Here is a 25,233-nt window from a genome sequence, read left to right as displayed (position 1 = left end):
GTCTCCCGTGGGTGTGTCCTTGACGTGGGTGCTGCTTTCCACGTGAATCTTACACTAAAAATACCTCAAAGAATGTCACTAGGCCAACATTTCCCGGGGTAATCATTAGCCCCGCCTCCTGCGCATAAAGTTGTATTAAGCTGGGATCGGATCCGGTTAGTGGGATGCCGTTTGCGTATACAGCCCCCCCCCCCCCTCCCGTTGCGCCGGCGGCCAACTTTGGCGTTGTTGCTGCGGGCATACGTTTCGATGCTTTGCGTTTTGCGCACCACCCGCCCAGGATCGGTGGAGCTTCGCGGCGGGGCGTAGGACGGTAAGCAAGCCGGCCATGGTCGGGAACTCCCGTCCAACCACGCATAAGCATGAGGCCGGGCGGGGCCTGAGAGGTGAGCGTGGGTCCGCCGAGCGCTTCAGCCGGGCGGGGCCTGAGAGGTGAGCGTGGGTCCGCCGGGCGCTTCAGCCGAGCGGAGCCTGAGAGGTGAGCGTGGGTCCGCCGGGCGCTTCAGCCGGGCGGGGCCTGAAAGGTGAGCGTGGGTCCGCCGGGCGCTTCAGCCGGGCGGGGCCTGAGAGGTGAGCGTTGGTCCGCCGGGCGCTTCAGCCGGGCGGGGCCTGAGAGGTGAGCGTGGGTCCGCCGGGCGCTTCAGCCGGGCGGGGCCTGAAAGGTGAGCGTGGGTCCGCCGGGCGCTTCAGCCGGGCGGGGCCTGAGAGGTGAGCGTGGGTCCGCCGGGCGCTTCAGCCGGGCGGCCCGCAACAACAGAGCGGTGCCCGTTGTTCACCGAATGTGCGGCAGAAACCGTAAGCGTCGCCCGGCCAAGGAAGTAAATCGCCGTTTTCTCAACCGGAACGGCTTTGACGGCGACCCCAATTTCCCGCACTGGGCCACATTTGTCACAGGCGGGACGGGGTCGTAAAATTATCACGACACTTAAACACGATAAATTCAGTGATATTCAGGCGTTACATAACTGGCGTTCTCCTAAAAGACCATTGCTATGCAAAGTCCCTACGTGCCTTGCGCTGCACCGCCGTAAAGCAAGGCAGCATAAGAACTTTTTTAGCTGAACAAATTATAGGACGGACATCGACGGACAGCATTTGCCACCTTAGCAAACGTCGAGGGCGCAGGTTGCTCCCGTTGCCTCTCCGGTAGTGCTGCCCGTGGACGCCTGATGCGGACTCAGGGTTGGTATGCGCGGCTTTTGCGCCACCACGAGCAAGATTGTTACGACTTTGATTGAAAAGAGGGGAGCAAACGGATGAAAGTGTGTCTTTTAGGCTGCATGAGCGATATCTTGTTTCGATCCGTCCCCGAGTGGTGCGCGTGGGAAACATCCGTGACCCTTAAAGATTTCCAGGGCACCGTTAACACCGTAAACATGGAATGACGCAAAGTCTGGGAAATTTCCAATACTTTTTCCTCCGATATGAGGTCAATATTTTCCTCGCGGGGCAAGATTTCAAACTTCCTCCAAAATCCTGCAAGTTTGGACCAAATGCCAGCGAAATTAACCAGTTTCTAGAGTAAATCTCTTGATTGAGAGGCCATATTCCCCTAAGGTCTATGCTTTGCTACCTGCCTGCATTTTCTTTATTTTAGTTGGGCATGTTTTAGGCTAGGTCAAGTAATATTTAAAGAAACAGTTAATTTTTACTGTTTTAATTCGCTTCGAAACTTATCCCGTATCAAACTACCATACTGGACTACATGAATCTACCGCTTTAATAAGTTTGGGGGGTGAAAAGATAAAACATGCTGCCAATGTGTCTGATTGGCAATGATAGAGGAAACACGGACTGAGTGACTCCGGAGAAGTGCTGTTAAGTTAGTTTTTGCCAGTCCGGCCAAGCACTGGTGGAATGCTTCCTGAAAGCCATTCCGCTACAAGTTAGAAGACCGACAAAATGTTCAAAATAAAAACATAGCTGCTAAATGCACATGTGCAACATAACGGGATGCTTTTGCAACATTCGCAAAGCCTGTCCGTACCTGAACAAGGGGCTATACGTTTTAGACTTAGGCAGTGACTTAGGCAAATTAGACTAAGTCTTTCCAATTCCTCGCGTGAGGTAATGAATAAATAAGATATCATAAATGAAGCCGTCATCCGAAGCACCTAGGTACAAAATGTCTCAAGTGTGCAGTGAACAGGAAATATTGTTTGCAAATTTGCAGGCCTATGTCTATTTGCATTTTAAAGCTACTGCAAAAACACAACAGTGGACATGATAATAATACATGGTCATTGACGTAGAGCGAAGAAAATTTGAAACGCACCTGAGCAATTAAATACATTGCGTTGTAGAATGCACAGTGCAGTTTGATACCAGTTTTCATCTTTTTCCTAAAAGCATGTGCAATGTCCGTTCACAAAAATAAGTAATAATGGTGCCAGCCACTTTATAATGGCCAAATCACCTTCCAATCCGGCCTTAAAAGCCAGGCATGGAGGCACGGAGGACATCTTTTATGCTCTGCCAGTATAGGAAAGTACCGCTGCGCGGTGTTTTGGATTTCCTAGTGGCAGCGTGCAAGTCTCTGTACTAATGTAATTTTGCCAATGTCAGGGAGCTTTATTACGGTAAAACTTGCAGGTAGGAGCCCCTTAGTGAAACTCTGTGCATATAATATAGTTTCCCCTCCATGAAGGTTGCTGGGATAAGGAGGATTGTCCCCTCCTATCCGCTAATGGTAGAACGTCCCCGTTCCCACATTGGCGTTTTCCCTGGTAGCACATGCACTGCAATTCAATTTTAGTTGTCATTTCCCCCCCCCAAAAAAAACGTATGAAAAACGCATGGCTGCAGACACCCGTGATTATCCTATCACTTTCTTATCCAGCTTTGAACTCTAAGCACGCAAGGCATTGCATGTGCTCAGCCAGTATATGGGAATGTCGCCGAGTGACCATTTGAAGTCCTAGAAGCATTACATTTGTTTTGTACCAATATCATCTTATCGATGTGAGGGCTTCATTATGGTCAAAAGTTAAATATGGTCCCCTTGGTGAGAATCCATAAGGATTTTTTTTTCTTGCGCGGAAGTTGTAAGGACAAGGGGGTGTTATCACCCCTATGCGCGGATAGAGGGGACGCGTCGCCGTCATTCCAGCAGGTAACAGGAGTGCCTCGCCACGCGAAAACAGAGCCAGAGGAGGACGCGCAGAGCCTGCCCGAGGCGAGGCAGGAGGAGAGCGGGCGGACTTTACGCCAACGCTATCCGACGCGACGCCCGAGCTCTGGTCTCGGGGCAAGTCGCGGCCCAGCCCTGAAAGTAGGACCGGCCAGCCCGGCAACGCATTGAACGGAGTGGCCATTCCGGCCAAACCATTGGGCCATGCGAAAAAACGAGGGCGGGCCGACCCAGTTACAAAAAATGCGATAGCGCACTCGCGCCCGGCGTGGGTGTGCATTGTGAGCGAGGCCAGTTTATCCAATTTATTTTCCAGCTCGTCGGTTTGTCTGTTTCTCGTTTCCTTAATCTTTCCTGATGGCTTGGAACGGTAGAACTCGCAGCCAAACCCCGTCCAGCACACGTACGTGGGTTTTTGTTACAATTACGCTTCTCTCCCATTTTTTATTGGTTGCTTGATCCAGCTCGCAATGTTTCCGCCAAACTGGCAGATCCCTTTCTCAATTCGCATCCGGCTGCCCCTCTAACGAGGGACGCATGACGCGGTAACGGTAATGACTGTGAAGAGTGATAGACGTGGGACACGTCCGAGCAGTGCGGCTCGGCTGCGGCCAGGATTGTGACGGAGCCAGGCGACCGCAGTTCTGCTCTTACGCAGATCAATGTTGGACGGGTAGGCACGACTCGAAAGCACGGTTTCGTTCTTTGTTGTGTTAGGAGACGGTAGACCCGTTCGTTTGTCCCTCACTTGACCTCAGGCGTGACGCCATGAAGGGGAGAGGGTCGCAGTATGGCCAGGGCCAGTTGGGATCGCCCGGGATACCGGGTTATGCACGGCGGGGGCTGAGTCTATCCGTCGGTATACAAAGCCTTGGGGGAGAACAGGACACAGCCTGTTCTCTTTTGACGTGGTGTACACTGTTCGTATAATCGTTTGGTGGCGGGATTTTCGGTACGAATACAGATCCCGCTATCGACGCTTACTGGAAGGACGACAAAGGATAGAAACGTCAGACAGACCGGTCAGGCCAAGTCTTCAGAGTGCGCCGGCCGTAGAGACCGTAAGGCAGGGAGTGGTCACACGCAGGTCATGCCGGGCGCTCGCCGTCTTCCGATGGGATCCACCATTCCATCAGGTGCACTGTCTACCCGCAGGGCTCTGAGGGACGCGCCGTGGGGTGGTGCCTTGCAAATCTAACTCCAGGAAGCAGAAGGGTGAGGGCGCAGAAGCACCGGAGGCGGCGTCTCCGTACTGGATAGGATGTTGCCGAATGCCTGTGCGCGACAGTGGGAAGCTGCGAGCGGTGGGCGTGGCCGAAGGAGTGGTGGGCCGCTCCATCGTAGGACAAGACGCGAGCGAGCATCGTCCAATAGGGAGTCATCGCCTAAGAGGCCAGACGAGGGAGCGAGTCGTCGTCCAGCTATGGTACGCCCGATGCCGGCCCAGTAGCCGCGTCGGTGCCAAGCTGATGGGAAATTGGCCTGATATGTTTTAAATAGGGCATAAACAATGCTTCATTAGACGCTGGAAATGAGCGAAATGCAATTTCATTCAGCCCAACGAGGAATCGCGCAGACGAGCCAATTATAATTCTAGGCAGCTGACTAAGGGATGTGTGGCAAAAGGGGAGAAGAGTCCAACCCTTGTGCGGACCAAGAATGAGTGGAGTGACATAGGCACCTGCGGATGTATCTGTTTGGGAGTGAATGTGGTGGGACGCCGAATGCATGAAGTCTGTGTGAAATAGATAAGAACAACGGGCTTCCAGGCTTTGATATCCAGCGGGCCCCTGACAAAGTAATTCGCCGGTTGCTTGGAATTCCTGCCTGTTTGGGCGTACCATGGGATTCAGGACGGTTAGCTTTCTCAATGCATCTGGTTCCGTTTTTGCCCCATGTTAATGTTATCACCAGCCGAACGGCGGAGGTGGGATACCGTGGTTAAAGGTTTGCATCCACGTACGGGAAGACAGCCGTTCATGGTGCCTGACCGGACCTGCCATCCCGCCAGCACGCCGGTCATCCGCTTCATCCTAGCTCTGTGTCTTACGCGTGTGTGTTGATGTCGGGTTTGCCGGAGTTGATGCGTGCTGAGTCGCGTGTGTTGATGTCGAGTCTGCCGGAGTTGATGTGTGCTGAGTCGTGCGTGTTGATGTCGGGTCTGCCGGAGCTGATGCGTGCTAAGTTGTGTGCGTTGATGTCGGGTCTGCCGGAGCTGCTGCGTGCTAAGTTGTGTGTATTGATGTCGGGTCTGCCGGAGCTGCTGCTTGCTGAGTCGTGTGTGCTGATGTCGGGTCTGCCGGAGCTGCTGCATGCTGAGTCGTGTGTGCTGATGTCGGGTCTGCCGGAGCTGCTGCATGCTGAGTCGTGTGTGCTGATGTCGGGTCTGCCGGGGATGATGCATGCTGAGTCGTGTGTGCTGATGTCGGGTCTGCCGGAGCTGCTGCATGCTGAGTCGTGTGTGCTGATGTCGGGTCTGCCGGAGCTGATGCACGCTGAGTCGTGTGTGCTGATGTCGGGTCTGCCGGAGCTGCTGCATGCTGAGTCGTGTGTGCTGATGTCGGGTCTGCCGGAGCTGCTGCACGCTGGGTCGTGCGCTGAAGTCATCTGGCTTTTACGCTGACTCATGCGCTCCTCGTTATAAATTCGCTCATGTGAGGAGGCGTGATAGCGGCAGCCGGGCGGGTGCGCTGTGCCGCGCGGTAGTGCAGCGCAGCACACCCACCCGCATCCCATTACAGAACCCCCCCCCCCCCCCACCTAACGCGTGACGAAGAGGAGTCTCGTACCTTTGACCAAGTTGAGTCTGAATGAAATATGGCTAGGTCAGCTCGAAGTCAAATGTGGGCATTTTAACGAAATATAGTCGACAGAAAAGACCCTAACATAGTGAATGCACAAGACTTTCGAAAGTTGAAGCTGCGAAATATTCCAAAACTACACGGTATCCAATGAACAAATAACTTTCTAGTTTTGGCATCGTTCTTGGAGTAAGCGTTGCTCTAATGTGCGCTACATTACCAGGCTGGAAGTACCTAACCGCCCCACGCACCAAACTAAATTATAACGTTGGTTCCTCATACAGGACTATCAGTAATGTCGTACCTGCATGTGCACTTACCTTGAGTGTAACGCAAACGTTGGGTATCGGAATATTTGGTTGCTGGCGTTAGAAAGGATTCGGGTGACCTTGGATTCACTTGGCCAAGGAGACATTTGGCTAGAGAAACAATATGATGGAAGGGGGGTGGGGGGAGAGGGCTTATCGGCAGAGCTGTTCACCAAGCAGGTGTAAGCACCGGCCCTTTGTGCTACGGCTGAGATGTTGCTGACTTCAGACCTGCCTGGCTTTGTACCCGTGGATCGGCACCGTCCCAGCCAACAGCGCCGTGATCCCGAAGCCGCCACGCCTGTCCACGGCTGCGGGCCGAGCAGCGGGTGTCTGTGCGCCACGGGACGTTGTCTACCCGGCTTCGTGTTGCTGGCGCTGGTGATGGTGCCAGGACGACATGGTCGTTTGACTCACAACAAAACAAACAAATAAACGATGCCGTGAACAGGAAAACTTTTTTTCCCGGACCACTCCTGCCTCGAGCGCTGTACTTTACCCCACACTACGGCTGGGAAGGCACCATTATGCAGCTGCGTTCCAGGTGTGTATTGCTCATCCGAAGAGCACTGAAAATTCGAACCTCTCACAAGGGGAATCGAAATCCGGACCCTGAAAGTCCCCCGAAATGCTCTCTCCAGTGAGATAATGAAAGCTCAACGTTTTTGGTTCCTAACTGCTGATACAATATCTCACATTTCCAGCGTCGTCAGATAAACAATACCATCTACCTGGGTTGCACAATGCGGTCCCTCACAGCCGGAGTATGAAAAAACGCGCAACGTTGCGTCTACGAACATACACCAAAATCTTCATGAGAACTTCGGCCTCATGAGTCAGGAAGACTTCCGTGCAGATGCCTATGCCTGCATCTGTATTGAGGGTATCGGCCCAGGAGGCCTACTCCAGGAAAATCTTCTGCGTGGAATACTCCGCGCGGAAGGCCCACTGTCGGAAAGGCCTATTCCTCGAATGCCACCGCTTCAGACATGATCTAGGAGAGCCTGCCACTTTGAAGGCTTTCAGCCGGAAGGCAGACACGCTGACCTACGTTTAGAGGACCTACTTTTGAAAGACCTATGCCATGGACACCTATCGTGATGTTGTCTTCGTTGGTCATGTCTTTCCACTAAGGTTTTTCGAACGTAGATGTCAAATGCAGGAAATCTTCGGAGAGTCGGTATCTCAGGAGCATGTCTTCCAGGCTACAGCTGCTCAGAGCAAAAATTCCGGGAGCAGTTCTTCCAAGCGCAGGTCCTCCGAGCGAAGACATTCACACACTCACAGCAGTGGGTCTCCCAGGCGTCGCTTTCAGGGCATAGGGCTTCCGAGTGCAGGTCTAGTGTCAAGCAGACATTCTGAGCGTCGTTCTCCTCCACCCCCCCCCCCTCCCCCCTACCCACATTAGGCCATGACTTTACTGCTCATGTGCCGGAGACAGGGACAGTAGGAAAAGCGTCCCCGGCTACATTGTCCGGTGTTCGCAGAACGCACCGGGTGCGGGAGGGGGTGTGTAGCATGGCCGCCGTCGGCATGATGGTTACCAAACACTAGTTTAAACATGATTAAGCAGTCAACTTGGTCACCGTGCCCCCACACAACATTCGATCCGCAATCTCGGCAGAGATTTTGGTGCCCCGGTATTTGACTACCACATTGCTGCCCTTCTCTACGGTCAGCGGCTAACTAGCAGCGCCGCAATGTTAACTGAGCGATCCCGCCGTGTTCACAACACGCCTTCTAGTGACACTGGTACGGCTCGTGTCACAAAGCTAGCCATGCGGCGCCTGGCGAGCCCAGTGACACTGACACGACCCGTGCCACCGACAGGGCAGAGATAGCCGTGCAGTGTCAGTAATCTTACGATGTCTACTTAGCACTGAGCGTAAGCCGAGCATCTGGTTTTGTTGTATGAATTACCACTTATCATCAGTGATATATTTGAGTCCTCAGGCTCCCGTCATATTTGAGTTATCAAACCACTTGGGGAATTAAAAAGAAATGCAGACTGGGAAATGACCAAGAACATTGCCTGCAGCTTGCCCTAATGTTTGCCACAGTTTCATCTCCGCACGTACATCTTGAGCCAGGAGTTGTGCACTGCGCGATCTGACGTGCATTTTGACTATAAAACACAGCGTAATGGAGGCGGCGTGCTATCAGCTCGTTTTAGGCACCCTGCAACTGTCCTCGGAAGAAATGTGTGCTCCCTTTCAGAAAAGTCTCGAACCACGGCTCAAAGCGTAGAGGGCGGTGCCAAGCAATCACAGTCCCACTTACCCGACTTATAACACAAGGCAATCTGCAGTATTGGTCGGAAATCCCCTGACAAACCTGGGAGACCTTGAAGACCGGTCGCAAGTGCAATCATTAACAGCCGTCCCGTGCTGATAGCGGGCGTCTCCGCTCAACTGAAGGCCTCGTCGGGCGCGCCGCCGGCACGATTTTGGCTGATCTCGAGGTCGGCAGTGAGGCACGAAGGCTCCAGGGCTTGTGGCTACACTAGCGACCTCGAGACGGGCGGGGAAAGCATGCACGACGACGTCTGCCACGGCGCCCTACGGCCAGCGATCGGGGGCCCTGCAGCCGGCCGGCCAGAGCTGCCATCTGCTACTGGTGAACGCTTGGGGCCAACACATCGGAATCACTTTGCAAACACCAGACCCCAAAACCGAAGTGGATCAAACATTTTTTTCGTAGTTAACACTGAGATGAATCAAAACTGTATCAAAGATATGGCTCGCCATTCTAGAACGCAGCATTCAACTGGAGAGCAGCTTGTGTGGCAGGTATCAATAGTACTATATGACTACTACCGAAAGCTTCATAAGCTGAAAGCTCCATGACATGAAATAAACACTTCCGATATTTTCAAATGACATTGAACTAACGAGATTTATCGAGAACATTATATGTCTATATATCGATATATCGGGAGATCATTATCATCCACACTACTCACATTTTACTGCATACCTAGGTGGCATGCAGTCATACACTGAAACGCTGTCAATATAAAAGCGCATACAGTTAGCAGTAGGCAAGAACACAATGCCACCCATGCATATGATGACTTCCAATTATGCTTACATAGCTGGTTAACACAAAAGCACTATCAAAAACCGCACAGGTGAAGTTGTGCATTGCTTTCCATTTTCCGAGACTGGTGGCGGATGCAAAGACTTAGAACATATGGTGCATTAACAAATCAAGCTCGTATGTAGGTGTGTTGCCAAAACTTCCCGAATATAAGGACATGATTCGGTGCTTTCATGATCCAGTCACCTTTTACTGGTTAATAGTCATGCTCTAGCTCTAGCTCTAGCTCTAGCTCTGACCTGATGGCTACTGATGGCCCCAGCTAGCTCTGGCTCCAGCCCCATTGTTTAAAGCGGGTTGGATGGATTCTTCAGCGCAATGTGCATTGCTGATGATGTGTTTTACGCCCAGCTATTAGGAAGCTGAATATCAGCAAGATGGGAGGGGTCGACCAAGTGGTATGTTCCCATTAACTTTCATGTCAACCCGTCGACCTTCATGTGAAGCTCTCTGGAACGACAGTTAGTAGGTGAAAACTGATACGACACTGGTGCAACTCGGAAATAAAAGCATATAGATAGAGGAGTGCATTGCTTCCAAGTCATCTCGTCTTTGGGAGTTGACTGGCATGCGACATGACGTGCTTCCTGAGATCCGATTTTACCGAGATCCCTTTGTTGAGATGAGAACATTAGTTCCCAAGTCTAGACTGCATGGTGGCCGTTTTGTGCGGTAAATAAACGATAACATATCAGCAGAGTGTTAGTTTCTGACGAAATCCCCGTTGAATCGTTGCTTATCGTAGGCTTACGACAATTATAAAGTACAACTTATGCAATCATATTAAACATTTTTATAAATTATTTTCCTACTTAAATTGTAGAATCATAATATGTAATACGCAACTATTAAAAGACGATAGACGTTATTGATCAACCACTTATCTGACCAATGCCAATTTCATATGAGTGCTGCCTTCAAAGCAAATAGGTTTGCATCTACCACACGAAATGGACTCGCTAAAAATTCACAGGCTAGTCTTTGGTTATTTTATAATCAGCTGAAACTCATGCGATGCTTTCCGCTCAAGTAAGCGTGCTGTAGCCTGTGGCCATATAAAACATTGGTATCATTCGAAATTCAGGCAACGCTAAGGGAAAATGCACTCCGCCTCTTCAACGTCGGATCATTGGGCTGCATTAAATTCAACAGATAATTGTTCGCCAACGTTGATTTACGGATGCGCGGACATCTGGCCGGCCTAGTAATCGCAGCAATCAATCGGAATCAATTTGTACTTGGTAATCACGGCAACCAAGTGTAAACGACTCACTGGGTTTCGTCACCAAATTTGTGCAACCGAAGCTTTCAACCTTATGTTCTATCACGGTCATGCACAGTGGCACGTTTGTGAAGTCCGACACCGGCTGTCTACTGGAGTAAGCGAAGATGTAGATTAAAGATAAGCCAGTAGTAATAGCCTTGGTTCCCGGAGATAAACCAAGAGAACGGAGATATAGATACGTTAACATTCCAGCAAAATGATTGTATCGAAACGAATAACAGAACTGAATTTACGTTGAATTCCTAATTAAATTGGTATTCACTTCTCCTATCCGCTTCCATAGCAGCATGTTGCCGAAATTTTAACGCACCTAGATCTCCATTCTCCTTTTTTGAACAAGGAATGAGATTATTACTACCGTGTTATCTGTGTGAATAATGTTCCTTGCAAATGCACTTAACACCTTGCGTAAAGATGTATATGATCTTAATTTGTCTCGCGGAACTTCCCTTGAGCTGTTACATGATTGATCACTTTAGGACAGCTGACATCATATCGGAACCTGAATTCTATTTTTAAATCCGATTGGTTGCCTTGCGCCTGCCGTGACGCATTTGCCTTCATTGAGATTAAAAGACTGAAAATGTCCACCTCTAACGGCAGTGTGGTACAAATGAGTATTCGCCTTTCTTTAGGCGATACTTTATTTGTGTTTCTGGAATTGTAGTGAGTTTTAGAAACATCTCACGATTTGAATCATCCAGTTATTCTAGACTGTCAATGTGCAGCTATCAGTTCATGCCTCCTTTTAGCGGACCTTTTATGTGGTTCATTGGGATGAGGTACGACAGTAGAAACGCTAGGACATTTTGGTGCATGGATTAATCTAAATTAAACTGCATACATGGTCATTTCCAGTTGGAAACTGGCATCACAGTATATAATATGTTATTTCGTACTACAGAAATTCCATAGACCGGGTGCACTTATTACTGCTGTATCGGCACCAACGTTGTTATCAGACAAACGAGGCTGTTCATTAGATGGCAAAATATAACGTGTTTCATGAACATCGTATGCTGAGTTGAACGACAGTCGATGCCTAACCGTTATGCCCCTTAACCTTAAATCGTTCTGAGAGGAAAATTATTTTTCTGCAAATGACTATGCCATCTAAAAGCAGCCCAAGGTTCTTCCTGTTTGATATTTGATTCTTCTATTACAAGAAATATGACTAAATGTGTTCATTCTTTACCACTTATATCATTGTTTCTCAGGCCATTACCATACAATGCAATAGCCATCCGGCACAAAGTAAATGAAACGGCCACCAGCATAGCAAACAATTTTGTCCGACAGAACCATTGAAAAATGCCTCTGTCGGGCAAAAATCAAATATTAACAAACAGCCGTAGAAAGCATCACTAGACTGACATTGGTAAGAAAACGGTCACAGTGGTATTTGGGAAAAGCTTAAACATGTCACCAAAGAAAGCAGCCCCATTAGCAAGCTGGTGTATGCTTTTACGATGCTAAGGCTACTCAATACTCACCGAAATAATTAACCCAAGTAAATCATGAGTAGTAACCATCGAATAAAATAAACATCTACGGGCCCTGTTGACATAGTGTTCAACATCTTTTCACTCGATAATTATTATCCACTGTTTACAATGAGCCATACGCACAAAGACAGCAAGGACAAAGAAACCCTATCAGCAAAAGATATGCCTCTCACTCACGTTTCCAACAGCAAGCGGGGCTGCAGAGGCTGACTGCATCCTCAGCATCCTTCCTCCCTATAACTGCCATACTATCACTTGGTTTTTCGCTATGAATTGTAACTACGCCGTGCACTCATAGTTTGTGTGATTGCCTGGCCTTCCGCTCCGTTCCCAAGTCACGAACAACCACGACGCGTCATGCTCTCAAGCGCACCGTGCATGTCCATGAAGACCTGACCCTGAGAGTTGGACCGTATAAAAGCCGCCGCTTCGGCGTGGCAGACACACACCGATCCGCTCCGAGCTTTGTCGCCCTGCTTCTGCAAGAGCAAACATGAACTTCAAGCTTGTGGTTAGTAAAACGGGTCTCTGTGGCCCGGGGGTCTTGGTCGCCGTAGACAAATGGGAGCAATAGTATTGACATGCTCATGGCACCCTTCGTGTGTGTTTCTTCTCCTCTCATCTGAGCAATCCGCTGTCGCTAATAACGCTTCTCATTTCCAGCTGCTGTTCTTGACTATGCTTGTGGCCTTTACGTAATGCGTGTAGAACACTTGAACAGAGTTGCATGCCATGAAGAATAGAATGCGTGTAACGTCTGCATGTATAAGCGCCGAGAAACGAGACGAAATGCCGGGCAGTCGCAAACGTTTGTTATCCTTTCACACGAGTAAGCCGTGGTCGCTAACAACGCCTCACAATTTCAGCTGCTGTTCCTGGCCGTGCTGGTGGCCGCTGTTGCTGCTGAGCCTGGCGGAAGATACAGCGGTGGATCCCGTAGAGGTTATGGCGGTGGATCCAGAGGTGGACACGGCGGTGGATCCCGAGGTGGATACAGGGGTGGATTCGGTGGTGGACGCGGCGGTGGATCAAAGGGAGGTTATGGATACCATGGATAAGAGATATTTATGACGCCAAGATTCATGTGGCGGCCGCCAGATGATGTCATCCGTAATGACGCCATCAATTATGCTCGTCATTGACCAATAAAATACATAGCAGCCTGCAGCGGTATCAGATGCGACATTATGAAACCATTTTGGGTGGCGACTAAATAATGTTAAACATCCTACTATCATATGATGGCTATCACGTGAAATACAGTATTCCACTCCTGCCTTTCATGGTGCTTCTATTTGCATTGTGATAGATTGTGGCCATTCTGAAGAAAATATTATCTACCCGTTGTGCTGAAATATGTTGGCGCTGGCCAGGGACGGAATACTTCAAAACTGACAGTTAGGAGCTTGAGCTTCGTATTTTGTAGTCAGATGGATGGGTCATTACAGCTAGTTTGATGCGTCAGTGATGCTGTTAGACACGAAGCTAGCTTTTATATGCTATGAATACTTTTTTGAGATATGTATTTGCCTCTGTTTAACTTTTTCTTGCGGCAGATAATATCTTGTCAACAAAAGTAATAAATGCCGTCTCATGATGTCACTAGCACTCTGAAAGAAAACAACGTAGTGGTATTTATGAACTAATGCCAGACACGAAACAAGGATGGTGAAATGTAATGATATTTGCAGCGCTGAGTAAGACGTGCATGATGGAACAGTCGCACTCAAACACATTTCATGAAAAGAGATGACCCGACAAACAGTACCGATAATTCGCGACCTTCTTTATCTCTTGTAAAATACACATGTTTCATCTATCATCACACTGCCAGTTGACGAATGAGCAGCTGGTGGTGTGCGCACTGGGGAGGGGGAAGTCTGCTTTTACCACTTGTTGTTTTACATAATAAAACATAAACCTTACTGCAAGCGCTTTTAGTGTATGGAGAAAAAAAGGACATCATCCTGACTAAAGCAAAATTAAGCACGTTCGACTGATTGTTTTCCGATTTACAGGTCGGAAAAGTTATCTGAAGGTCTCATGGATTTTCTCGATCCATCATAAGAACAGACAGCACATGGCTGAACAGACAGCGTAGGCACGCGAGACCGGGCAGAGCTGTCCAGCGAGCGAGAATAATCCAACCATTAGCTGCGTAGGTATCATATACAATGACGTGAGACATTTATTCTCCCCTAATATTGGACATTTCGTAATGGACCTTCTCAGGTAACATAGCACTGAAAAACAGGCGAAAAACAGGCAAACCTATCGAGAGTTTTGAAAGCCTATCGAGGGTTCGATCTTGCCTCTGCAGAGTGCCAAACTTTACAAGAACCTTGGAGGGGGTCTTTTTGTCTCGTGTCGTTCTTTTTTTGCTTAGTTTTCAGCGTCGGCGCAAATCATCACGCATGAGAATGGCTGATTATCTTCATGGCCGCGTAATTAAAATTTTTAAACAATTGAACATTCGCAATTTCAGACAATTGAACGCTCTCGAGCGAGATAACCTACAATGATGCCGAGGGCCTTGCAAAAAAGGCTACCAGACCAAACAGACGCTTTGATAGTCTTTGAGCACTCTGGAGGGTTTTAACCCTTTTTCAGTCATCGTGTTGATAAACTTGCGAAATACGACCATGCAATGCATTTCTGCATTTCCGTCGAAAACCACCGGAGCCAAAAACAAAAAACATTCAGATGAACGTGACACCACGAACGTCGGTAGTTATAACGTAGCTGAATTGAATTGTGCGTCTGCACAAGAACAACAGGACGATGTATCTCAGCAGATTTACTCATTGCCACAGCAAAACGAAGCGTCTCCATCAACATACCCCGGAGATGCGTCAGAGCAAAATGTTGTGTCGTCGAAACACAGCACGGGGAAACGCCGCAATCCACAGCTGGATGATGCCTTCCATAGCAAACCAACGCATCCTACAGCAGAGAAACGCTTTGCATGATAGAATGCCGCATCTCCATTGACATACCCTGACGACAAAAACCAAAACTTCCAAATCAGCATTGCAAACAAATGTGTTTAACCGTAACAAAGCACAACAGAACGACGCGTCTCCATCAGAACGATACAACATATCCTACAGCAGAACGACACATCTCACAGCAGTACCACTCGTCTCTATCGACATGCGTATGAGACCAGGTTTCCAAATCAGCTGCAACACAAACTCGCGTCTACTATAAACCACGCTTCAGCGCCGCACTCACCCACTGGGTCTGCGAGTCATCACCACAGATCGACAAGCTTCTTTGTGCCCCCTCCTTAATGCCCCGCCTTGTGGTCAGAACCCAGTACGACCTGGGTACAACACCACAATCGCGCACCTGCAGCATGAATTGTTGCAGGTAGCCGGGTGGCTGGTGGCGCTCGGCTAGGCCCAGTGGTTAAGCGAAGAATGGGTATCACACTACCTGCAGCAGAACGGCCGCCGCTACCTCCTGCCTTTTTGCCATCGTCATCTCCTGCGCCTCCGCCATCGTCATCTCCTCCGCCTCCACGGCAAAGCGGCTTTCAGCCAGGCCACTGGCCTCACTGCCGGCTGTTGAACTCGATCGCTTGGGACAGGGCAGGTCACAGCACCGAGGTGTTCAGAGCAGTGGCATGTAAGGAAAAGCCCAACAGCAAGCTGTTAAAAGCAGGATGTGAGTAATCTTTGACCCCAAAGGTCCAGCTTAGGCATGAGCGGTTATAAGGGTCACATCCAGGACTGTATAATCGTCGAGGGGGGGGGGGTCGTGAAACGGCGATGTCAGAGGGATAAGGTGGTAGTCAGAGGCAAGACTATCTTGCAATATGTCATAGATACGTTGCCCCCACCACCAAAGGCGGAGGAGAGGACGACAAGCAATGGGTGCCGGGAGTACTCCTGCTCCCCACTAGGCATACCAGGTCTTAGCATTAGCCCATAGTGACTAGATGAGCCACGATTCACAACCCAGTGAGCCAGCGAAAGCAAGCTGGAAGAGCAAGCAACAAATGCACGATGAATATTTTTGCTGCGATAAAAATGAACATCTGCACCATTTTACAGATCGGAAAATCAGTCATCCACATCAGCACAGAACAAAATGACTGCAGAGCTTTGTACGGTGTTGTCGAGTACTAATTATTGTGTTCACAGACATCATGCATCAAATATTATGTCATTAACGCATTTAAGTGGCAAGTAGTCAGGGGCCGATGAAGAATTTCGTCAAGGGAGGGGCTGCGCTTCACTGTTGTGTTCCCTGGAATCTGACGCTCTCCCAGCCTCGCAAAAAGTTTCCTGGATTCCGGTCACTTCATTTTCTGGCCATTGTCTCTTAATTAGGAAACTTCCTCCGTACATCGTTCAGGGCTGGACATAGTTGGCAGATATGTACATGGCACCCGTCTTTTCCAGAGACTGATCGGCCCTACCATTTTGAGCTAAGTACTTTGGAGAAGATTAGGAAAGCAAGTTAAATTGGGATGCTAAATACCAACACAGACAGGTATGATAACACGACTCGAATAACTAGGTATCACTAACCTTTGTATGACGAAACCAGCTTAGTTGCGTTTTTAAGTTTGCTTACCACACAACGTATCGTTAAATGCAAAGGCGGCAACTTGTACATGAATTCGAAGTCGTGATGACTTGAATATTGTCGCATAACGTGAATGCTTAAATGCTTGGGGATGTAGCCGAAAACGGCGAAGCCACTGGTTTTCGTATAATTTTTCCGCAATGCAATTTCTGGTGGTAAAACACAAGGAAACTATCTGGATTGTGCGGAGTATTTTGTGCCAATTGCATGGAAACCCACCAAACTTATGCTGTGTCTTTCGACGCTCATGGAGCACAAAAAACGCACAAATTTCAATTCAGGAATGTGATTTTAGCGACGCATGAAAAATATGGGCTCTACAGACATAACAAGCAAGGGAATACTGGATGGTCTGCACCGCCGGCACATAAAATTATCGTGCATGTGGGCTAAAATACGAAGGATTACGCGCAAGCTGGTATCGGTGGCGAAACTTCAAAAGAAATATCGCCAATTCATTAATCTCCAACGTTGGCAGTCGTATTTGTTTCGTCAGGCCAGCATCCAACCAGATATGTCAGGGTGCGCACGCAAATATGTTGTGGCGAAGACTCATCTTTACTGTTACTCCCCCCAAAAATTATGACAATGTTCCGCGCATCTCAAAAAGGTAACTTAAATACCCCGACATCAACCAAATATACGAGTGGGCTACTTGTACAGATTTCCATCCGAAGGCTGAAAGTGTAAAACATAATCCTCATTTGGATAAAAAGTCTTCCGCCGCGCCGAAGTGAAATGACTTATTTGCACTTCGTATTTTGAATATGTATAATCAGTCACACGTGTGCGTGCGCATCAGCGGCAACTTCACTTGACCCACACTTCAGCCTTGCCCCTGTCGTTTTTATTTGCTCGATTATGGACAAATTCAACTGTTATTGTCGTCACCCTATGCAAATGTCTGCTTACTGGCAACGGATCACACTTTAGGTATTGTCCAATGTAATGTGCAAATTGAGCTTCAGCTTCAGCGTGTCCAAAAAACACTGAATTTCGCGGCAAGACCTGTGACTGGGATGCGACGTTGGAAACACATCTCGCTAGCGCTACAAACATTTCGCTGTGCAAGGGTGGAAGAGATGGTGCGCTCTACGAGTGGGCGCAAGTGCAGAAGGTCCTTTTTTGCACCCAGTGTCCCCCAGCAAAATCGGACATGTTAGTTCGTCGCGCCCATGTGCCGTCGGGCGACACCTGTGCCGCGGCGGCCGCGATGTTGCGGCTCTCAAGGTGGCGACTGGGCAAAACTAAACAAAAGTTTGCATACAATGCCGCATCATTTAGAACACCGGGTTTGCGGAGCCGACCGCCGAGGACAGCAGCGCGTCATGTTGCTGCGCTTCACTTGGGCTGATTTTGTTGTGTGTGAGTTCATGGGGAGTTTTTGGGTGGCACCTGCGTTTTGCTTTGCTGTTGCATCTTGTGGTGTTTTGCCTGTGTTCTCCAGCGAGGCGTCAGCACCTCACGTGAATCCATAATAGCCAACGCGTGGAACAATTCTGCCAAATGGCTATCATGATGGTAGACTTTCTAATTTTTTTTTCAAGACCCATCTGCGATGCTAAATTTCTTTTTTAACGAAATGCGGGTCTAGGCGAACAACCCTCCCCCTCCCCACGGGCTTTGCTAACCCAGACCGCTTTTTGGAAATTCGTCAAGGGCATGTACATGCGCTGCGGCCAGAGGCACAGCCAGAGCCGCAATAAGAGACGGGTACCGTGGTTAACAAGGGGCCTGCTGTTAGAAAGGCAGCAGAGAATCCGTTAACAAAATCACCAAAAAACGGTCCGCCGGATTTAGGCTACTTTACGTTCAGAAACTGATATCCATCTTTCAGCCGTTTAATCCTAAACTACTTCAACTGAAAGCGAATTTACAGGATTTTCTCGGTGTTTTACAAAGATATTGATGGCATCGTGGATTTGCATCGGCATGCCCAGCCCATGCTCGCCTTGGGAAGTTCACCTTTTCTGTAGAATCCAGCGCCGAAGAGTTACAAAAAAGTTTTAAGCATGTGCGCTCGCAGTTTGGGGAGAAAGAACACCGATGCCCGGTGTTGCAGTGTCCATGGGCTGCGGAGCGTCGGCTTCGAATCTAGCACATGGCCGCGGTCAACGGGCGAGCACAAACGACCGCGCACCGGAAAGTGATGCTTTCGAACGCTTTACAAAATCAACTCGTATGCGTATTATGTATCCCGGACGTAGTACTTTACCAGTGCGACTTTCAGCTCAATGCTTAGAACGGATTAGCTCGCACAGCACCACAAACCCATGACGAAAAAAATGCGGCTGAGATTTCTTGGCAAGGGCCTGAAAGACGTCCGGCCCACCCCGGGGTCCCCAGCAGCTGTCATTCTGGCGATACGGTGACCGCGACCCCTGATCAATCCGGAAATCCTCAGATCGATCCGGAAGCACGGGTCCCCTATCTGGACAGGTCCTCCGCCAGGGCCACTTGGCACTGGATCGATGCAGCCATCACTGATGCAAACGAACCGTTACTGGCGTGGGAAGTCCAGTAATTGGCACTGCGACACCAATTCGGCTCATCGGCTGTTGGTTGAAACAGGGTAGGGAGACCCTCGCGAAGTGAAACCTTGCATGAACATGTCTCATGTGTCTTCATTGTGAAACGGCCCCGAACCAGAACCAGAAGCCCTTTGACATCTGGGGTCCCGTAGCTGTCCCTGCTCAGGAAATGTGACCCTCGTCGACTTTGGGCCCGTTGTCGTCACAGGGTCTCTTGTCGGGTACTGTGGTCCCCTGATCAGCACAGGTAGCCCTTCGCCCTTTCAAGGCACCGGCTAATGCAACAGGCCTTTTCATTGGCACTCGTAGTCCCACCCTTGACCATGCTCGGGAAAGGGCCTCCTGGGGCCAAGAACGGCACGGAATCACCTGTTCGGCATTGGCCGTCTCGGTCAGCTGATATAAGGCCCTCACTGTCTCGAGGGCTCACGAGCGGTGCAATAGGCCCTTTCACTGACAATTTAGGGTCAGGGCTGGGCCAGCTTGGATATGACCTCCGGCCTGCCCATCTGACCCTCCGACCGAGTCCTTCGTTGTGGGCCCCGTGAGTGTCGCCATATGATTTCTCCTAAAACATAAGGACTTTGGACCATTTGTAATGTCACTTAAAAAAGAAGGTTTTGCTGCCCTTTGGGGTGCCCTCTGGAATTGGGTGCGTCTTGCAAATCAAGATTACTATGTCCCAAAGGGAAGCTTTGGTGTCCTGCACCGAGGGGGCTGGAAATTGTGGTGCCCCTGTATTTGGTGCCACCTTAAACCAAGACTGCGCCGGGCCTTTGAATGGCAAGCTAAATTTTCTTTTTTGGAGAATAACTATTATGGAACCTTAAACTTAATGTTTTCTTGCTTTTTCGCCGAATGGATGTCCAAGGATTTGGTCAAAACACTGATAATGATGTCTCTTGGATTTGCTGCCTCTTGCAAATAAAGCTCTGGGGGTTCGTTTTGGTGCTGCCTGAAATTAGGCGACTCTGGATAATGAAGTTGATTACGCCCAAAAACGAAGGGTTTGGGGTCCCTCCACCAACCGGTCAAATACATCATTTTGTGAGGGTGAACGGTAAAGCAATTGTGGTGCCCCGGGACCTTAGTCTCCTGAAAAATAAGGCATTGAGACCCTTTAAATATTTCCCCTTGATTTGGCGTCTCATGAACATAAAGTTGTGGTATCCAGAAATATTTCACTGAAAAATCAGAAAGAAAGAAAGCTTTGGTGCGCCCTGTTTCGAGCGGCCGATCGGAGTTCGTCTTGGTGAAAAGCGGAACATGATTGTGCCTCTGAAATGTGGTGACTCTTGATAATAAAGGTTTGGGGCCTTTTTGGTGCCATCTGGAAGCCCATTCGAAAAGTAAATGTAGTGGCGCTCCGCAATGAAGGTCTTGGTGCCCGGTCAACCTGTGATTATAGTGTTCTTTAAGGCAGCAAAACCCCGTCGGGCCCCAAGGGGATACCTTCGATCTTCAAAAAGATCCAAGATCCTCGAGCCGTAAACTCTGCAGAAATCTTGAACACGCAACAAAAAGTATAAGCTTTCAAAAGCATGGACAACAAGGTAGTTCCAACAGGAGTCGCAGACAAAGTTTTGGGACAAAGTAAGATCAAACAATAATTTGATAGCCAGCCTGTAAGGCAGCGTGTTTGCAAAGCACGAAACTCCTAGCCCGTAGCGTTATGTAAATGATTACCATTTATATTTCGCCTGAACCTGCTTGATGTAATGTCAGATATTAGAACTTCATGCTGAGAAATACCTGAAATAGAACACATGAACTAGGTCATAAATTCAAAATACTCCTGGTACCTTGTCAAACCGGAACACAACCATGGGGGTCGGGCCTCTGCCTCAGGCCAGATTTTTCCTTTTCCACTTCAAATGACAGAAGGCTCCCGGAAAGATGAAAAAATCGGCGGCATACATACTCATCGAATCCCGGGCTGTTGACAAACTCAAGTCGCGACTCTTCTCTCAAACACAGTAGCATGGGTGTAACGTGGTCTACCAGTTAATTTGCGCAGACCGACCCTCCCCCCCCATGATCCATCCCTGTCCCCCCAGATTCATCCCTACCCTGAGCAAAAATGTTGCCCTCCTCACTTGGGTCACAATCGGTGCATCTCGGGCTATCCCTTGTCATGTTTTACAATTCGTGCAAGCTGGGTCAACCATATCAGTTGCCCTCCATCCTACTTTTGAACGACAGCCCGGCCATCAAAGAACCGGTGCAGTGCGTCACGTTTGCCAGACATTAGTTAAAGTGCTCAGCATAGATTAAGCACGGGCAATGTTGACTTACCATTAAATGCCTCCGAAACCTCCACCTCCCGAAGCCGGCAGCCCCAGGCAGCACACGTTGGTGGAAATGCAGGGTGTTCGAGAATGGTAAAATGCGACAAAAAAGTCGTCGCTAAACCTCGATTCATATTGACTTTATGGAACAAAACTGCTTCATTGTGCAGTAATCAACATGAATAACGTGATTGTGCAACAACTGCAAAGTGCATGAAAACAGTGTTGTTCCTGTCATCCGATTATTAAAAGCAACATACCCATTCTGTAGTCCTCTTCAGAAACAGCGTGTAACGCTTGGTGTTGCTTATCAAAAACATCGCAGCAATAGCTTCACGTGGAAAACGAGTTTTCCCAAAGTCTCAAAACCTCACACGAGCCTGAACAAGACTTGACTGTGAACTACATGTGATTTAGCTTATGTCCAGGATATATGAACTACTGCAACTCGATCACAGCATCACCTTTTAACCACAAACATATGGTCGAGTATATACATATTTGTACAGATGTTGCTGGCGGCGGTACGCTGAGAACTTTGTGCAAATTGTGAATAATCTGGAAGGTATTCAGGGCGGCACGCTGAGAAGTTTATAAAATTAGCGGAGAGTCTGAAAGGCTCCCGTAATGTACGGTAAGAACCCATAATGCACGGGTGACCGCCCAGGCCGGCCACTCGGCTACCGGGCGGCGGTCGTCCACCCTTGCAGCATTAGAATACCGAGGTGTGTTGCTTTGCTTAGTGTGCTGACTGGCATTTTAATGCAAGAAAGGCGATATGCAACGAATGTCTTAAAGCAAAGGCATGTCTACAGCGGAGAAGTGCGCACAAAGCTAACATAACATTGCATCACCTCGGCAATATTTAAGTAGTCCAGATAACCGAAGTGTTTATTCAGCTCCAACATCTTCAAATCTTACTTCCATATCTTCTTCCCATTAATCTCCACTCGTTTGCCGTTAACTGATTCCGATTGACTGATGACTTTGGGGCTACCACCATGCGGGGCCTATGAAGAAGTAAGTGCATGAAATGCAAACTTAAAGAGATCTTCACCTGTTTTGTGGTAACTTTATTGTGAAACGCTACGTGATATGTAGTAGGCTACTCCACCTGGGGTAGTTTCGATCGAATGTAGTTCGATAGAATGGCGCGTACAACTATAAACAAGACTGTCATACACTAACCTAGATAGGCGAGAACTGTTCGTTACAGGTATCATCGCCCATCGATTCAATCAGAGATGAAGGAAGGTAACCAGGAATTTATTTTTTAAAAAAACATCTAAACACCATTAAAGGAAAAAATCCCAGATTTCTCTCAGGTACACGTTGTTACCAGACATAGATATTTCATGGTAAATTGGCTAATATGGCGCATTTCTTGTGGAATATTTTGACAATGAGGGGAGCAGAATCGCCTCTCCACATCGTTGTACTACGTACTGACATCTCTATAATAGTAGTTTCATTATAAGCCTCGTACTTGCATGCAGCATGTCCACCATGAGAGCATTGTTGTCATTTCGCAACGGCTAGGCTGGCCGGGCAGGTGTGGTTGTTTCGTTTTCGCAAAATCGTTGTTGTGACAGTTTTCGTTAAACCTTTTAAACAGTAACACGTTAATGTGGTTTGCGGCATGACTTAGGCGCATCATATACGAAAAACTGCTAAACTTCTCGGAAGACCATCACTTAAGGATTTGAAATGTTAAAAACGGGCATTCGAGTAGCTCATCATTATACAATTAATGCATGGATGTAAAGCTTCACCAGAGTAGGGTAAGATTTGGTTCGACGACCTGTGTTTTTAAGAAAAAATACCACATTGAGGTAGGCCTGCACGGCAACGTTTTGGGTGAAGTGGACATTACGGCAACACGATGGGATCAGGCGGAAAAACGGTGGCGGTCCGATCCAGTCTGAAGTAAACATAACAAATGGAGTATCATGCAAAACTCTGAAAGGGATCTCAACGGGGAGGTCTCTGCGGAGGAGTTTCTGAGGTAAGTCCCAAAAACGTCTCTTGGGGGGGGGGGGGGGGGGGGGGGCGAGATATCTCCGAGGAAAACTGACAGGGTGACGACAGCCGGGCATCAATAACTCGACGACTCCGTCGCTGGTCATCTAGCCACGGTCTCTGCCTCCGCGCACAACAGGACGTCCGTGACAACAAGCACAATGTGAATCCACATGCTGTCGTCCCCCATCCTAACCGGGCCATGAACAACTGTGTGTTTGAAACCGTTCGATGTGTTCTCCCCACCGAAAGAACACCCTGCCTTTTACGGCTGTTGGAACGTAAGAGAGCAGCACGGCGTTTGATGCCTTTGCTGATCTCCATTTCTTATATTTCCGCCTGTCTGCCTAATGTACGTGAACGAATCCAATCCACAAATGTCGGGTAGCTACAGCAAATCCTTCCGAAAAAGCAAATTCTTCGGTCTCCTTCCTGTCGTCCTGCCAAATCCTGCGTCGGTTTCCTTTCTTTTTGGCATGGTAAAGGCTTCTCCCATATCACTTTCCAACAATTTTTCCATTCGTCTAGGTCAATGGGAGTTTCTAAGACTTGTTACCGACAGGTCACCTCGGTAAAATCTGTGGTATGTCAGGGGCGGTTTCATTTATTTTTTGCTGGAAGAAGTTCACATCCGAGGACATTCTGATGAAAGCAGCCTTTCTGGTCAAAACATCACATATGAATCCCAAAAGCCTTTGGCTGCTCTGAGATACTAATCACATTTTTGGGAAAAACTAACTTTCGCTCGAACTTGGTTAAGATATATAAGGCAAGACTATATATTGCAAGAAATCAATAGACGACATATCTTTTACGCTCAGCTATGAGCGACCTGAATATCAGCAACCTGGAAGGGTCGAGCATGTGGTATGTTCCCGTCGACTTTCATGTGAACCTCTCTGGGACGAAGTCAGTGGGGGAAAAACTGAATGACATTGGTGATACTCTGAAATGAGTGCCGATAGAGGAGTGGATGATTTCCAAGTCATCTCGTCATGAGGGGTTGGTCGGCGTGCGACATGATGTACATCCTGAGATGCAGCTCCAGTGAGACTCCTTTTGGTGTGATGAGAACATGACTTTCTCAGTCTAGGTTGCATGTTGGCCGGTGCTTTTGGTGAATAAACGATGACAAATTAGCAGAATGGTATGTCGTGACCTCATCCCACTTGAGTCATTGTTGGCAAGAATTATATGATATGATGTGTAAATCTTACATTATATTTGAGTGGTATAAAACGAAAAATATTGCTGATCAAGTGTCTATTTGATCAATAGCAATTTGACACGAGTACTGACTTCACAGCAAGGGGGTTTCCATATACTACAAAAAATGAACAAGCCAAGAATTCACAAACTAGTTTTTTATTATTTCAAACGTGGTGAAGCTCATGCAATGCTGTCAGATCGAGAAACGTGCTGTAGCCTGTGGGCATAACAAACACGGGGCTTATCTATGTTGCAGGCAATACGTAGGAAAAAATGTACTCCTTTTCTGCAGCGTAGGGTCCGAGTAAATTAACGTAGTGAGTTCAACCGATGATTGTTCTCCAACGTTGATTCAAGAACGCGCAGACACCTGGCCGACCTAGCCATCACGGCAATCCGTCGCAAGCGATTCGTTGTTGGTAATCGTGGCAACCAAGTGTAAATGACTCGCTAAGTTTCGTC

At 48.5% G+C, this 25,233-nt stretch overlaps 1 protein-coding gene across 1 annotated transcript; it reads left to right on the top strand.

The window, feature by feature from the left end:
* Positions 1–5,372: 5,372 nt before the first annotated feature.
* Positions 5,373–8,097, top strand: LOC119094236 (uncharacterized). Its single transcript, XM_037217310.1, has 2 exons — positions 5,373–5,722; positions 8,070–8,097. Exons 1-2 carry the CDS (start codon positions 5,373–5,375, stop codon positions 8,095–8,097), a joined length of 378 nt encoding a protein of 125 aa, XP_037073205.1.
* Positions 8,098–25,233: the final 17,136 nt, after the last annotated feature.

This window comes from Pollicipes pollicipes, unplaced genomic scaffold (genome assembly GCF_011947565.3).
Source record: "Pollicipes pollicipes isolate AB1234 unplaced genomic scaffold, Ppol_2.1 Scaffold_4002;HRSCAF=4701_pilon_pilon_pilon, whole genome shotgun sequence".
NCBI lineage: Eukaryota > Metazoa > Arthropoda > Thecostraca > Pollicipedomorpha > Pollicipedidae > Pollicipes > Pollicipes pollicipes.
The sequence above is the reverse complement of the archived record's forward strand: the minus strand, read 5'-3'. Positions and strand labels throughout refer to the sequence as shown.